Genomic DNA, 17,575 nt, shown 5'->3' with positions numbered 1-17,575 from the left:
TTTAGAAACACAGGTTGAATAAACTTTGCGAAACCAAGTACAAAAGGAAAAGAAAAACTAAAGATCACTAGATTCTTGAAAGAATAAAAGTGAACTACACTTGACTGCATAATTTGCTATAAAACAATTAAAAGCACTTTCCCCAAGAATTGCTATGTCAATTTCTCTTGGAGGGTAGGTTGCAAGAAAGTTTCTGACTATTTCTGTCAGGGTTCAACTTTTCAGAGTAGATTGTGATACTGTGATTTATAATAAGAAATCCATATTTGGTCTTAGTCCAAGTTTCCTGGCTCACAGCTCCTAACACCCTTGGAATTTCCTGTAACAGAGTGATAAAGCTGTCTTCCATTATGTAATGAGGTGGGGTGGTTTAAGGATGGGGTTTGTTGGCCAGGAGAATCAACCATGTGATTGGTCCCACCCCCTGATTCTGGGAATGGGAGGGGGTTGGAGATTGAGTTCAGTTCTCAATGGTCAGTGCTATAATCAATAATGCCTATGTAAGGAAACTTCCATAAAAATCCAAAAGGAGGGGATCCCTGGGTTGCTCAGCGGTTTGGTGCCTGCCTTTGGCCCAGGGCGTGATCCTGGAGTGTGGGGATTGAGTCCCACATCAGGTTCCCTGCTTCAGGAGCCTGCTTCTCTCTCTGCTTGTGTCTATGCCCCCCCCCCCCCTCTCTCTCTCTCTGTCTCTCATGAATAAATGAATAAAATCTTTAAAAAAAATCCAAAATGAGGGGGTTAGGAAAGCTTTCATGTTGGTGAACTCATGGATATCCTGGGATCATGAAGCCCTGGAGAGAGGGCATGGAAGCTCCATGCCCCTGTGCCCTTTCCCCATGCCTTGCTTTATCAACTTGAATACCTGGCTCTTCCTGAGTTTTCTCCTTTTATAATACATCCGTGATTTAGTAAGTAAAATGTTTTTCTGAGCTCTTTAACAAATAAATCAAATCCCAGGAGGGGGTTGTGGCCTCCCTGATTTACGCCAGTCTGGCAGAAGTATAGGTCACAGCCTGGATTTGGGAATGGCATCTGAAGTCCAAGGAAGGAGATTTTGGAACTTCCAATTGGTAGCCAGTTGGTCAGAGGTCAGGTAACAGCATGGGTTGTGACTGGCATCCGAAGGGGGGTTGGACTGTACTGTAGGACCAGACCCTTGAGCTCTGGAACCTGATGGTACCTCCAGGTGGTTAGTGTCAGAATTGAGTTGAACTGTAGGACACCCGCTGGTGTCAAGAGTATTGCTTGTTGTTGACATGGTGATTCTTACTCAGATCCTCCCCTGGGTTTGGGTCCAGGAATCCAAAGTAGCACACTTGCCATGAGGGCCTCTCCTTCAGTGCACTGGCACTCCCTGTCACCTGTGTCCTACTTTATTTTCTCCCTGGAGTTTTCACCAACCAGCATATTAACTTCTTTCTCTCTCTCTCTCTCTCTCTCTCTCTCTCTCTCTTTTTTAATCATTTCTTTCCACTCATGTGAATGTATGATCAGTGAGGCAAAGGGTTGTCTTTTTTCTTTGCCACTTCCTACTGTTCAGAATGCCACTTCCTACCCCTAGAATGGTGCCGGGTACATAGTATGCTTTGTAATTATCACTGCCTGTATTTAGTGAATACACCCCTCTCATTCTGTTTGAGAGGTTTCAGACTGTTCTCTAACCAAGTGGCCTTCTTAGACTATCAACTTTGTCTGCAATTTCCTCTATGAAATAATATATAGTTTGCCAGCAGTTATGATATTAGCGAAGCAATTGGGGAATATTAGAACTAAGTCTTTTCATTTGGTAAAATAACATTCTCATTACACCTGCGTCTGGACTGACTATGGATACTCATTTCCCACTATTTTAAAATTCCTTTAACTTGCTTGGGGTGGAAGATAAAAGCTTCTCATGTGTTTGTTGTTCTTGTTCTTCACAGACTTCTAATAGTGTTTCAGAAGATATATAGTGATAATTCAATTAGACAAACATTTGTTCCAATATTTTTACCCAGAGGCCGTTAATACACATTTTTTCTTTTCCTTATCTACTTTATTAGCTTCAAAAATTGAGGCTGAATATCTAATCAGAAAGACAATTATCAGTTCTCTGCGCTTCTTAGTTGGTTTTGATGTTTTTCTAAGTCCAGATGAGCCGCAAACATTTTGCTCATTATCTGGTAAGCACCGACCACTACAGACAGAAACAGGGCTGCTTTTTCCAGCTGCTCTCCCTAATGTTGCAGAAACCTTCCTTTTCAGTTCATTAAATTTAACTTCAGGCAATAGCTAAAACACAAGATAATTCTTTTTTTGTTATTTGGCACTTCTAAAGTTCAGTCTCACATTAGCAACAATGAGCCACAGGATTTCAAAGTTTTTTCTTTCTTTCTTTTTTTTTTTTTTTTGGAGGATAGGGAATTTTAGGCTGGAATAAAGATCCATTCCAAGTGGCCATTACTTAGCATTATTTTTCCCTTTATTTATGCTAAAGGGGCCTTAACTATAATTGTTTTTAAAAATATTTATTCATTCCTCAAAAAAAATCAGTATGGTTAACATATATTGTTTCAAGGGTACAATACAATGATTCAGCAGTTCTATATGTGGCTCAGTACTCATCAAGACAAGTGCACTCCTATTCCCATTCACCTATCTCACACCCCCCGACCCCCACCCCACCCCCATTCTGGTAACCATCTGTTTGTTCTCTGTAGTGAAGAGTCTGTTTTTTGATTTGCCTGTAATTGCCTTTTAAGTTGGCTTTTCAGATGCATGATTAGGGGGAAATGAGGCTCATACTGCACCCAGAAATTTTGACTCTCAATTATTTGTAACATTTAAAATAAATGGCTTAAAGACCATGTTCGAAGCATAAATAAGAAACATTATGTGAGTATGTGTATGTGCTGTGGTTTATCACTAATTCTTGGCAGTCCTAAGTTCTGAAAAATGAAGGACCGCAATTAGAAAATCATACAGACACAATCTTGCATAGCATCTTGTGTTATATATGCACTATTACTTAAACTTCCCATCACTTTTTCTTTTTTTAAACTTTCCATTATTTATATCCATTCATGTTGTTGCTGCCATATGTTTGTAACTACAAATGTGATAAATGTCCTTATATCATTGTACGTATGCTTTATTTCCATTATCTATCTTTGCATATGTGCACCACACATGCTCTGTCTCTAACCTCTTTGTCTCTCTCTCTAAACTTTAGGATCAGCTTCTAGAATAGAGATACTAGGTCAAATGATTTTTATTTTTTAACTAAAAAGATAGTGTTCACATTGCCCTTCATTGACTTGAATCAACATTTTCCTCACTAGGATTAAAAATATATTTTTTTGCCTTATATTTGATAAGATTGTATATTGCGAAACTTTATTTTCTTCATATACTGGGTCACTGTTTTAAATGACATTTCTTTGACTATGAATGTGAGAATCTTTTTCATAAGTTCAAAAGTTACTGTATTTCCTTCTCTGTTCTGGCACTGTGTGCTATTATCCAACCAGAAAGTGATACAGAATTTTCAACTGAGGTTTTTGGTCCTTCCTTCATTTCCTTTTTAAACAACCTGTAAAATATGCAGGATCTGATCATTATCAGTGATAGGAACTGCTCTTAATACTTACATGTCCAAAGGACTGTGCCAATGAGTGGCAATGTAGTCGAAGGTAAGATAATGTATCAATTTATTGTGATGTCCGCTTTGATTATGGATCCATAATTACATTTAAATGTTTCTGGCCAGGAACTGCTGATTTTTGAAAGCAAATATGGTTGTAATTCTGAAGGGAATTATATCAAAGTCCTCTTGAGTTTCTTAAATCACTGAACAAACATTGCCGTAATCCTTTTAAAAACATGCATTATATCATTACTACCAGGCACGGCCTCAGTTTGTTATTTTTTACTTCATTATAGGAGATATCTTAATTTGATTTTTCCTGTGGATTCTTATATGTAGATGTTAGAATGAGCATACAAAAATTAATTCTTACAAGTTCTAAGTGTCTTTTATACAAATAACAGGTCAAAATTCTGTACACTATGACTTCTTCTACAGCCAGGATACTTTTTCTTGATTTATTTTTGTAAATCATTTTCCCCATAGGCAGCAAGGTAGTGCCATCAAAAGACAGTGCCAGTAGCCTTTGGTAAAGACAGTAAAAAGTGATAACAACAAAATCCCCCAGCAGACAAATATTATAAATGAGTGAACCTTTTATAAAGATAAATTTTGGAAGGGTATGATTATATATCAGCTGTCAGACTAGCAGCTGGAGGGTCACTGGGGACATGGTTTGACAGGGTTTTCACTACAATCACAGTGTTTATGAAAGCCTGGGGCACTGGCCTATCCCTTCCCAGAAGGTGTTCACATTCTCCTCCATGTTACTTTCTAGACTTACTGGTTGACACCAATTTTGAAATACATTTTAATTTTCTAAGAAATCAAAATGTTACATGCTGTAAGGAATTTTAAATGATCTATCATTGTATTTACTTGGTTGCTAAAAGTTCCCTACTATTGTTCCAAAGTGAGTTATGGGGATTTGGGAAGCACTCGGAATTGTAACATTATACGGTTCTTTCTGGTTTACTTCTTACTTGCATTTCATTTGGTTGTTCTTGATATCATAAATTAATGTTGTTTAAGACTAAACATGATAGCCAAGCTGCTTTTGTAGTCTAGAACAAAGGCTTTCTAGAAATTTGCAATTGCTCTTAATTAGCTTCCCTTCCTCATCTTCCAGTATTTCCAGCTCCCTCTTATAACTGGCTTATTCTCAGCTATCACTCCTCTGTGATGAGAGGCTCAGTCACTACTGTTTTTCTTTTCTTTCACTGCTCTGTTACGATTCTGTCCACATCACAACATTGTGCCTTCTAAAGAGTTTAGGTTAACCTATTCCTGGCAAGTGAAAGGAAAATGAAATGTATTTATGATGGAAGCCTGACAAGTTTGAGCTTGAGATGAATTAGTTGATTTCTTAATTCTACTGGCCTCCTTGTCATTGATCTATTGTTGAATCTTAACCACTCTTTGCCCATAGACCTTGAAGTTCACCAATTCTTTTTGTTGTTGTTGTTAATTTATTCATCCAACAATAATTCATTAGTCTTACTATGTGTTGGGCTTCATTCCAGGCAAGGTACAAAATCAGTAACAACCTGGCCTCTCTCATGTGTGAAAAAGCATTAAAAACAAACAAACAAACAAACCCCTACAAACTAAAAAGAGAGTATCAAGTGCTGCTAAAACAAAAAAACAAACTAGGGGCTCCTGGGCTGCTCAGTCAGTTAAGTGTCTGCCTTTGACTCAGGTCTTGATCCTAGGGCCCTGGAATAGAGTTGGGCTCCCTGTTCTGCAGAATGTCTGCTTCTCCCTCTCCCTCTGCTCCTCCCCCTGCTCATGCTTTCTTTCTCACAAATAAAATCTTAAAAAAAACAAAAACAAAACCAAAAAACAACCAACCAAAAAAACCCAAAACCTAAAAAGGGCAGAAGAACAGAGAAATGACAAGGAGAGTCAAGAAGACTTCCTAGAGGAGGTGGCTGTAAGCAGACACCTGTGCAAAGTGAGGAAGCAGCCCAGCCTATATTGAAGGAAAGAGCATCCCAAGTAGAAGTAATAGAAAGGTCACAGCTTTGAGGAAAGTGTGGTTTTAGTGGAAGATTAGGATCTACCTTCAGCACCTTCAGCTGACTGTATCCTTGAGGGTTAGCCTGAGAGTGAGGTGAGCATGCTCAGGATTTAGCAGAGGGTTAGGGGCAGTGAGGTGGCCAAGCCCATTGTAAAAGCACCGCTGCCTGAGATAATAAGAAAAAATAAACTGTGGAGGAATAAAATCCAGAAAGTTCTCTTTTCTTTACTGAAGAAAAGTTAAAATTGTTGATGGCCTAAAATTAACAACCCCATGGCATCATCAGAATTGCCATTTAAAAATAATATGTAGTAGAGGACTGAATCCAATGTGAAAAGATGAAAAGTTGATCAAATTTGCTAGTAGTCAAGAAAAGGGAAACAATGAAAGAGATTGATGGTTTATTTTAGCCTGATTGGGACTTTTTTTTAAGCATATAGTTGACACACAAGGTTACATTAGTTTCAGGTGTATGAGATGGTGATTTGACAACTCTGTACATCATGCTGTGCTCACCACAAGTATAGCTCCCATCTGTCCCCATACAACACCATTACAGTCCCATTGACTGTATTCCTTATACTGTACCTTTTATCCCTGTGACTTATTTATTCCATAACTGGAAGCATATACTTGCTACACCCCTTCATCCATTTTGTTCATCTCGCCTCCCTTCCCTGCTCTGGGAACCACCAATTTGTTCTCTGTATTTATTGGTATATTTCTAATTTGTTTGTTTATTTTTTATTTTTATTTATTTATTTCTTTATTTAGATTTCACATATAAGTGATATCCTATGGTATTTGTCTTTCTCTTAGTTCAACTAGCATAATACCCTCTAGGCCCATTCCTATTGTTGTAAATGGCAAGACCTCATTCTTTTTTATAGCTGAGTAATATTCCATTGTATATGTTTACCACACCTGGTACTGGATGGATTGCTATTGTAAATAATGCTGCAATAAGGGTGTATCTATCTTTTTGAATTAGTGTTTCCTTTTTCTCTGAGTAAATACCCAGTAGTGGAATTATTGGATTGTATGGCATTTCTATTTTTAATTTTTGAAGAATCTCTGTACTGTTTACCATAATGGCTGTACCAATTACATTCTTGCCAACAGAGTATGAAGGATCCTTTTTCTCCCCTCCTCCCCAACACTTGTTATTTTTTGAGTCTAGCCATTCTTACAGGCATAAGGTGGTATCTCATTGTGGTTTTGATTTGCATTTTCCTGATGATTAGTTGTGTTGAGCATCTTTTCATGTTTTGGCCATTGTATATCCTCTTTGGAAAAATGTCCATTCAGGTCCTCTCTCCATTTAAATCAGATTATTATTCAGTTGAGTTGTGTAAATTATTTATGTATTTTCAATATTAATCTCTTATTGAATACAATATTTGCATATATCTTTATCCATTCAATAGGTTGTCATGTTGTTGATAATTTCCCTCTCTGTGCAAAAGCTTTTTGTTTTGACATAATCTCAATAGTTTAATTGTGCTTTTATTTCCCTTGCCTAAGGAGACCTATTTAGAAAAATGTTACTAAGGCCAATGCAAGGAAACTATTGGCTATGTTTTAGGAGTTCCAGGGTTTCAGATCTCACATCTAGGTCTTTAATCTATTTTATTTTTGTGTATGGTATAAGGAAGTAGTCCAGTTTCATTGTTTTGCATGTAGCTGTCCAGTTTTCCCTACTACATATATTGAAGGTACTGTCTTTTGCCCAAGTATCTTCTTGCCTCCTTTGTTGTGAGTAGTCATATATATGTGGGTTTATTTTTGGGATATTCTGTTTCATTGATCCACATATCTGTTTTTGTGCCAGGTTGCCTATTTTGATTACTACGGCTTTATAGTAGATCTTGAAATCTGGGAATGTGATGCCTCCAACTTTGTTCCTTTTCAGGATTATTTGGTCTATTTGGTGTCATTTGTGGTTCCATACAAATTTTAGAATTATTTGTTTTAGTTCTCTGGAAAATGCTTTTGGTGTTTTGATAGAGATTCAATTTGTAGATTGCTTTAAGAAGTGTGGACATTTTATCAATATTCTTCCAACTGTGAGCGTTGAATATTTGTGTTCTCTTCAATTTCTTTTATCAATGTTTTATGGTTTTCAGAATGTAGATAGCTTCCTTGGTTTATTTTTAGGCATTATTTGTGGGGAAATTATAAATGGAATTATTTTCTTAATTTCTCTTTCTGCTATTTTGTGTATAGAAACACAACTGATTTGTGTATTTTGTATCCTGCAACTTATTGAATTCATTTATTATTTCTGATAGATTTTTTGGTGGAGTGTTTAGTGTTTTTCTATGGAACTGGGACTTTACATAACTCAAATTGTGACCAAAAAGCTGTAGGATTTGCCTTAGGTGTTGATGAAGTTTGGGAGGGAGGCAAAGGCCATTATACTTGTTTGAAAACAGTACCACTCACAAAAAAGGAAATTATTTTCTGTTGTGCCTACCAATTTCAGCCCGTTTTTCTCTTTTTCTCTCCCTGCTTCCTGTCCCCATCATGTTTATAAGATTATGTGATCAAGAAGAAAAATATGTTAGGACATACATCAGATTGTTCAATTGAGCTTCCTTGGCAGGGAGATGCTTGGAGTAAGGTGGAGAGGGAAGGATAAAACAAAAACCCCAAACCCCTGCAATACTAGAGAGCATGACTGCATTTAAACATTTTGTATTTATCTACTATCTTTTGAGACTAATTGACACTGAGAACTCTACAATTAAGTGTGTGTTGGCTTTTCTTTAAAATATGTTCAGAGTTCAATGGCAGAGATCACTAGGTACTCAGAAGAAGCAAATAAAGAATGTAGACTGTTCAGGTTTCTCTTTGTGTTTTCAGGACATAAATTGGAGTTGCAAAATAAAAAGTGAAGTTAGTAATTTGACTATGAGTATCTGCAATATCTATAAGGAATAATTTGGGTGATAGAGTCAAACTTTTTTTTTTCATCCAGATTCAGTTGTAATGAACATTATGGAATATAAGAAGACTGCAAATCATTTTTTCATCTAGCACTTGTGGCTAGCTGTGTATTTTAGGGGATCATGTGCTAAGTGTTTAAAGGGTTCCCTACTTAGATATATTTCGGCACACAGCTATTTTAGAAAATGTTTTAACTCCAAGCTACACTGGCAATAATTTATCTAATTTGTGCACCTCTTCTGATTTTATGAATGTGTGCGTCTCAATTTGGGGAATGGAGGGAATCTTAATTTGTTAATGTGTGAGCTCCTACCTTGTTTTTTTGGTTTGGCCTTTCATTGGTAGGCATAGGGAGAGGCCTACCTTCTGACTGAGGCGCAGGAAGAGCTGCTCTGTTCTCGAGTGTCTCACTATTCTCTGCGGCTGCTCTCTTTTAATTGACTGGAAACCAAGAGGTCATTTATCCATAATGATTAATATGGTGGCCTCAGCAGACTTTTAAAGTTAAGATTTGTATCTCTCGAACTTTCTCAATTGGAGTTGTTAAAAAAAAAAAAAGCCTCAGGAATAGGCAATGCAGTGGTAAAAGGGTTTGGATATTCACGGAAATATTTTTTTTTAACCCATGTATGAACAGCAAATGTGCAAACCAAAAAAAGTACACAGGAGTAGAATGAAAATGATTTCCATGTTTGTCAGCAACATAGTTATTTACAAATAACCCATATGAAAATGTAAAAAAGCATATTACATCTTCACATGCCATCTGTATTAACTGAATAAAGCTTAGTGACATTATTTTCAAATCTGTAGTTAATTGTACATAGACATTTTGTGCGTTAAAAAAGAAATGTACATAATTTAAAATAAATTACATTACACAATTTACAAAGTAATAACAAAAACTTCTTAGACAAATGCCTCCTTAAACAAAATAAATATTCAGGTAATTAAATTAACAAAAAAAACATTTAGGGGATTATAATTTATATAAAGACATATTGCAAATTTAATAAAGTTATATTTTACAATGACCGATACTGATCTCTTCAAATCTCTGTGCTACAAAGAGGCAGGAAAAAGTACCAGAAAGGGGATCTTAATGTTTACTTTTTAAAAATAAACACAAATAGATTGCTGAAAAATAGTTGTGAAAACTCCGTTGAAGGGTTCAAAGTAGATGATCTAGAAGATCTAGAAACTACTGCTTAAAAAAAAAAAAAAGCATCTACAAAACAACAAGATAGTTATAATCTAAATAGACTAGAGATTTTGATCGCTGAAAACAGGACTGCCACAAACTAAAAGTCTTCATATACTGCCCATTTTTAAGATCTGGCTTGGTAGAAGCATGAAAACCTAAAACTACAAAGTTAACTCTATCCACTCAGTATTTGTTTTACTCACTTAATAACACAGACATAACCATTTTCAGCGTTCCTGCTAGATATAGAATTACCGTAATCACCCTGCAATACATCCTCTTTATAAAGAGTCATGTTTGCTGGGCCCGCACTCCACTTTCAGACCCCCAAATCCTCTTCTGCTGTCACAACCACCTGAGGATAGGACCAGATGGGACAGGCAGGTGTTTTGTTCTCATATCTAAACTAGACCCAGGAAAACTCATTTTTTGACAAGGCTCTTCATAGATTTGTTCTGATAGTGCTTCTTTCAAACACCTTCAGTCTTAGTGGGAAAATAGAACATGAAACACATTTGAATTTGGTAATAATTTTACAAACAGATCTCCGATCATTTGGAGACACAATTCTTGTGAATCTATTCAAACTCTAAGCCCAGGAATGGGCTCTCCTTTCTCTAAGGTACTGGAGTGCCTTACTGTCTTGCAGGTTGGGTCATAGACACGGAGGCGAGGTAGAGGTAGGAGAGTACTGGGTCATACTAAATGAGTACAAAAACTGACATATTTACAGAAAAAAAGTCTTTTTTTTTGAGGGGGGGGGCAAGTCTTCTACATCTTTTCTTACCTTTTGACTCATGTCTTTGACCAGTACATTTTGTTTAAATCAAGATGTTCACACTCTTAGTGACACTTTGACTCTATTAGGTAGGGAATATAGACCTTCACCACCTTCTTTTTTTTTTTCCTCCTTACTTAAAAATTGTGAGTATGTTTAGTAGAAGGTAGTTCTGAGAAAAGTAGACAAGATTAGTTAAGCAGAGTAGAGAGAGACCAGAGATAATCATCATAAAGGAACATAGGTATAGGTATAGGAACATAGGGATTTGGAGGAGATAAACAAATTAAACAAAACAAAACAAAACTGAGAGGTGTTAATTCCTGTAAGAAGTTCTGCATAAGTGACTTTATCTTGAAGTGTCCAGGAATGTAACAGGGTTCTGGTTCAGCCACATGAACATTGCCACCTCCCTGAGGGTGGAGGAGAATTACAGCAAAAGCGTAAAGCATGGCCTGAGACATGGACATTACATAAGGAAAAATGCTGCACTGGAAACAAATCCAGAGTCAAGGGTGATGTAAGTGCTGTCCTCATTCATGAAATATTTTTCCTTCTTTTGAGTGTCTAAGATACATAGGTATACAAAAGCCATGACTCATTGTTTTACAGTGCCTAGCAGAGTGTCTTACATGTGATAATGCAAGAAATATTTGTCTTGTTTTGAGTAATTTGTGCTTTGTTATAAGTAATTAAGAACATGCTTTTATGTACTCCTTTTCAAATTAACTTTAAGCTACACTGCAGTGTCCTGAAAAAGTCTTTCAAATAAGAATTATGGTCCATATTTTAGATTAGGTACTGATAATAAGCAAATCAACCCCTTTCAAGAGAGATCAGTTGTGCCAATTCTATGTAGTTTATATTGAAACAGTCCAACAAAATAGTATATAACGTCATTTTTCTTTTCTTTTTTTCCTCAAAACCAAGCAGACCTTTGTATTTATAGAGCAGTAGTTCTAGATCTTTTGGGGCTCACAGGCCATTTTGATAAGGCAAAAGTGTTAACAGACCAGTTACTACTCTATTCCCCTCCTGAATTGTCAGAATGAACAGGAGGAATAAGGTTTTGATGAAATTCCAGTAACATACTAAACTAATTATTGACTCATGCCAGGAACAAAAATAAGGCCATTTTCATGTTCTAAACATGAATACAGTAACCTTCATTTGTCCAAAATAGGCAGCTGGCTATCTGTCCTTCCTTCCATCTTTTTAATAAGAGGCCACCCAGTATCTATCCTAACAGTGAATTTCCAATATGTTTTCTAGTTTTAGGTCACCTTGAACCTAGTTTCCTTTCATATAAGCAGTGTTGTAAAATGTGATTAATTTATGAATAAAATAATATATTTTCATAAAATTTTGATCAATTCATTAATTCTTACAGTATGGGCTGCGTGATACTGATCTGCTTTCTGAATTAATGACATTTTACAGTATCATACGTATAGCTTTTGTAGTGACAATAACAATATTTTATTCAGTAATTTCAAGTTATTAGATGTTGCATGCATGCAAGGCTGTTAGCTAAATTCTTCAAGTAACCGCAGTAGATTCTTTCTCAGCCATTTTGGACAAATGGAGTTCATTTTATTCAAAGAGATCAACTTGAGGATTATATGGAAGACCCCTGAGTGCATACACTGGCAATCACAGTTTTAGAGCAACGGTATTATTTTTGTCTTCCTCTTCAATAAGACCGATGCAATGGAATTTGTTTTTATGCTTTGTTTTGTTTAAATCCTTGGTTTAAAGTAAAATTCTCATGTCTGTAAACATCTGTTTGCTTTGAAATGATTGCTTTGCCTAATACAGTGAGTGTTAAGGAATTAGTGATTTCCACATTTAATTCTTATTAAAATAGTTAAAAATCTGTTCATTTTAGGGGCGACATCCTAATCTGAGGTCTTTTGTAATCTTTGCATGTACTCTAGTGGACAGCAGGGGGAGTTCAAACTCTACTTGAAGGTAAAACACCTGCTAGTCTAAACCACTTTTATAGTAACACAGCTATGTTTAAGATAAAATAGCTTATTACATTATTTTTAATAGACCTGAAAACCTAATGTCCTCCCCTCTACCAAAGGTTGTTGCAATAAATGTTGCCTGAAAAATGGAGTTGCTTTGCAATGGCACCTTTTGCATTTTCTTTTCATACAAAAGAAGTCTGCCAAATGAAATAGCATTTCACTGTGCCATTCCCAGGGTTACATGTGTGAAAAATGCAGTTACTTTGAAAACAGTGATAAAGTTTAATGACTTTTTTTCACCTTTGAAATTAAACACTGATGGCATTCTAAGGGTAAATGAGTGAAAACAAAAGGTGACACAATATAGAGAGGTAAGCACTGAAAAAACTTCTAAACCAGTGGTTCACAAACCACAACATGTCACAAAGAAAGGCTTATTGGAAAACAGCCACGCTCATTCTCTTATGCACTGTGTATCGTCTACACCTGCATCCTCATGATGACAGAGTTGAGAAGGTGCAACATAGACCTGGCTGAAAATATCTACTATCTGGTCCTTCACAGAAAAAGTTTGCCACCTTTGGTCTAGATATTTAATGAAGCCCTGGGCAAACTATTCTTTTCTGAAAATTTTAGTTTTTGAAATACTACAAAGACTGCTTCAAATTTTACTAGTGAGAAAGACAAAACTATGGATACATTTGATGCGAACCTGGAAAACAAATCAGGGAAAAAGAGAAATCACACAATTTTGAGTTCTAGTTACAAACATTATCAAGACATTATTTTTTCCATCTGCTCAAAATTAAAAAGACAACCGGCTCCTTTTTTTCTTTTCTTTTCTTTTTTTAACAAAGATAACAAATATAAAAATCTAGTCATAAACTGCCTTCAAAGTACATTAAAAACCAACTAGAGGGATTCATCTTTTGCAGGGTCAATGAGTTCGGGATTTGAACATTTAAATCACTGTCATGTCGATTTCACAATGGCTGCAGCAATGAGGAAGAGTGTATTCAGCAGATGCAATAGCTAATTCCATCCTGTCCTCATCCAAACTGAACTTTATTCTCTTCTGGATACAAGAACTTGCAAATGTCTCCATGACACTCTTACCACAGATGTCTTCATCCCGTATGAAAAGAGGCAGTTTCTATGGCGATACTGGTTAAGTGCCTATCATGCTGCACTAATATAGTGCAAAAATGTGCCTTCCATATAGCAAAAGAGATGCAGGCAACCAGTTTGAAAATTAGGGAAAGTAGAAACGTATTAACACAAGCAAATTAGTTTTCCAGACAATAACCACTCTAAAATACAGAACTTGAGGACTTTTTTTTTTTTTCTAAGATACTAGTACATGTCCAGCATTCGTACTTCGGAGAAAAACAAAAATTAAGTCTTATAAAAGAGTCTTTGCCTCTGAAATACAGGTTAATGAGAGCTATCATCAACCACCCAAATGCTGAATTTATTCAATGGTTTTCTGTTCACTTTAGAGCTTATTTCTCATTCACCATTAAAACTGTTTATTGACAAGTACATAGTCTGACATAGTAATGTGTATCATTCAATTGAGTATACATGTTGTTATGCTTGACTATAGTATTGTAGAGATCTTGGTATAAATTCTTCATGCTAAAATGTTACTATGGGTTAACACTGCCAACAGAGGCTTTCATCAGGTCTCCTAACTGACCAATCCCACAACCATATTGTAGTGATGAAAGGGAACTGTCAGTTGGTAGATTTCAGAAAAGATCACAAAAACTCTCAGAATGCAGCATGTATTCAACTAAATCTAGAATTCTCAGGGCTGATTTTCTTTTTCTTTTCTTTCTTTTTTTTTAATGTAAGTGGTACTGTCTTGATTTCTCCAATGGCACTGTGATTTTCACTCTTTTCATTGATGCTCTTTTAAAAAGTTACAGTGCATTTTAATTCACACAGTGTGAAGAGCTTTGTGGCTGCTGGATGTCTACTGCAAAGTCAGAAAACTGAAATTGGTTGTTGCCAGGGTTAAGTTCTATTTTACATGTCTGCATCTCCATCGTAGGCTAGGGTTAAAGGTTTCAGTCGGTTGTTTTGCCTTCTTTGGGGTTTCTTTGGCTTTTTGCTGTAAATAATAATAATAATCAGGAAAGGAAAATCCATCTTTAATTGTAAATTTTACTCTTTTACATGGAAAAATTCAATCTATTGATAAAGTTGCCTAACTGCCTAATGACCTAAATTCAACATTAAAGTTTGATATTCTGGTGTCTTTGAATTTCTTATTTTATGCTCTAAATAAACTTGAAATGGAACCCCTCAAATATTTTATTATCCTGTAGAAGAAATATCAAATGGAATTACTAATAATGGAAATACTATAATCATTTATATTTGACCAGAAATCTTTATAACGTGTTAAAGAAGACAGTTAAATAAAAATAGGTATCATTATCATATCTTTCTCCAGTAGTAATTCAGTATCAAACCTTGTAGTTCACCATAAGCATACAAAGCAATATTATCTTGTATAACCAAAGAGAACATATTTGAGATGACCTGGAGCAGCTCTGGCTCATTTTCAGACACTATATGGCTCATATTTGGTAGTTTTTAGACTGTCTATGATGAAAACTATTTTTATTTCAAATTTCAGATGAATGCTAAATAAATGTGAAGTACTTATGTGAGACAAAAATTGCTGTTTCTGTATTATAGTCAACTATTTTTGCCAAACTAAAGAGATATGTAACCCCTTAGATTTTGAAATATTTAATCACTCACCAAGCTAGATAAATCATGGAGACAATAAAGATGAGTAACACAAATGCCCCAGCTGCTACACCGTAAACCCAGGTCTTTAGTCTCCCATCTAAGAAGAATGGATATTAGTTATTAATTTACATTAGTCTGGTATGTGTGCATATATAAAAATATATATGACAGTCTTTAACTATGACCAATGACCAGTCACATATGAGCAAATCCTTTCAAAACAAAATTAATTATTGCTTAGGCATAGTTAATGATTAAAGCAAAGCTGCTATTATGAGTTAGATGCTGCTTCATTAAAGATAAATTATCAGTGAGAATTGAATGGAAAAGAAATAATGGTTTTAATTCAGTTTGCATTCAGATTTCAAGTTCATATGCCTAAATTTTTGCTGCTGCTTATCTACATTTTACTTCAAATCCAATATATGTGTAGTGCTAAATAAACATTTTCTTCTGATTTTCATTCTGAGAATGGCAATTATAAGGGAAGAAGAAAAGTAATGCAATTTCATTAAAGTCCTAGAGCTTAGGGTTTATGCAGACAGGTATCTGAACATAAATTTTGTAATTTTAACCTTTTTTCCTAGATGAATTGAAAGTGAATATATTTAACATTTTTTGGAATTAATTTTTTATCTAATTTACACCACTGTACTTTAAAGTTTATTTGATGATATCATTTGTAAAACTAGCCAAGTTTGACTATAACCTATAAATAACTTTTTAATTCTAAATAACTTTTTTCTACCTTTTTTATTATATGGAATTAGGAAGGATAGGAACTTTTCTAATTCGGTTTTCTGGTCTCCTTTTCTTTGAGTTTTTTAGTTTTGTGTTTAGAATAAACTTCAACTAGATTATAGTATTAATTTGCCTAACTGGATCATTATATCAATATATATTTTCTGTTGCATACATATAATTAAACATATCAGTGCTGAAATTATAGATTGGGCAAATGGACTCCACACTCTGGTTTATTCAATATTTGGAAGTCATCAAAAGAAAGTCACTACTGTGAAAGTTTTCCCACTGAGAACTGATCAACTGGGGTCCATTTGTTGGAACTAAACTGTTAATATTCTGAAATCCTTTCGATTCTAAAGATTTTAAAAATGAGAGACTGGGCTTAAAATTAACCACTGTTGGGTTCATCTGCCCTGAGAGTTCTTCAACACATACTGAGTTTTTTAAAAGCCAAGAACAAAGTCTAAATGTACTTTTAAAGAACATAAACCTTTTTAACCTATAATCATTTTAGGGAGGGTATATATTAAATTTAAAATGACAATTCTCTCTAAAAACCAGTTTTGATGAGAGAAGGTATGCTTGGATTCTTAGTCAAGGTCAAGATTGGCTATTGAATGGCCATTTGCCAGTCCACTATCTTGAACACTGAGAAAAGAGTTTCCAGCACAGACACATCAGCTTTGCAAAATAAATTGTATTTTCAGCTAATAACCTTACCGAGGCAGGGATCATGCAGTTAAATCACGGTATTTAGGTTAAATCACCCAAATACTGAAAATACTTAAAATACTAATAGTAATTCTCCAATAAGGGTAAGTGTTTTTGACTTAATACATTATAAATAGGGAAGTGCTATACAGATTCCTTCTTTTCTCCTATTTCTAACAACTGTAAAGTAGACTATGCCTGGCTTTGCCTAGAGATTTCCTTTGGTCATTAACTAGTAATACCTCTTGGTGTGAGAAAAACTGTCATTATCTTAGCTACCATTTAGCCCTTGTAGCACAATTTTAAGCACCAGCTGTAGTTCCAGGAATAAGCATATAGTTTATTCCACCTGGGGAGAGAATGTGTGTGGGGTAGGTATAACATTTTATTAGGCCTTCAAGCTTTTGCCTGTATTGGCTTCAAGTCCATTACTAGACACATTAAGAGGGTCTGTTTAATATGACAAGGGTCTGGTCAGTCTCCAAATTTAAATCATCCCATGTAGACAGGAAGGCTCCATCCTCGCCCTTCTGTATCTGGTGCTACTACAGATTCTGATTATTTGAGTTTATCAAATCTAGAGGCTGATAGAAATTGGTCTGGCTACCAAGTGCCCTCTGGTACAGCATTACTGATGTTCCTATTTTAGGTTCAAATTATTACCAGTTTGTGGCCAAATGAAAAATTCTTATATGTCTTTAGAGTTTTATTTGTTCCAATTCTGAATGACAATACACTTTAGTCCTAATTGATATTTCATTGTTAGATTTCTTTGTTCAATGTGAATGTAATTATACTT

At 35.3% G+C, this 17,575-nt stretch overlaps 1 protein-coding gene across 1 annotated transcript in view; it reads right to left on the bottom strand.

The window, feature by feature from the left end:
- Positions 1-13,789: 13,789 nt before the first annotated feature.
- Positions 13,790-17,575, bottom strand: part of THSD7A (thrombospondin type 1 domain containing 7A) — a 423,389-nt gene continuing 419,603 nt past the window's right edge. Inside the window, exons 27-28 of the mRNA XM_072783986.1 lie at positions 15,328-15,415; positions 13,790-14,668 (exon numbers count right to left, since the gene is read on the bottom strand). Of these exons, the coding sequence (XP_072640087.1) occupies positions 14,584-14,668; positions 15,328-15,415 (173 nt within the window). The 3' untranslated portion in view covers positions 13,790-14,583. The remainder of the gene's footprint in view (positions 14,669-15,327; positions 15,416-17,575) is intronic.

This window comes from Canis lupus, chromosome 18 (genome assembly GCF_048164855.1).
Source record: "Canis lupus baileyi chromosome 18, mCanLup2.hap1, whole genome shotgun sequence".
NCBI classification, from domain to species: Eukaryota; Metazoa; Chordata; class Mammalia; order Carnivora; family Canidae; genus Canis; species Canis lupus.
The sequence above is the reverse complement of the archived record's forward strand: the minus strand, read 5'-3'. Positions and strand labels throughout refer to the sequence as shown.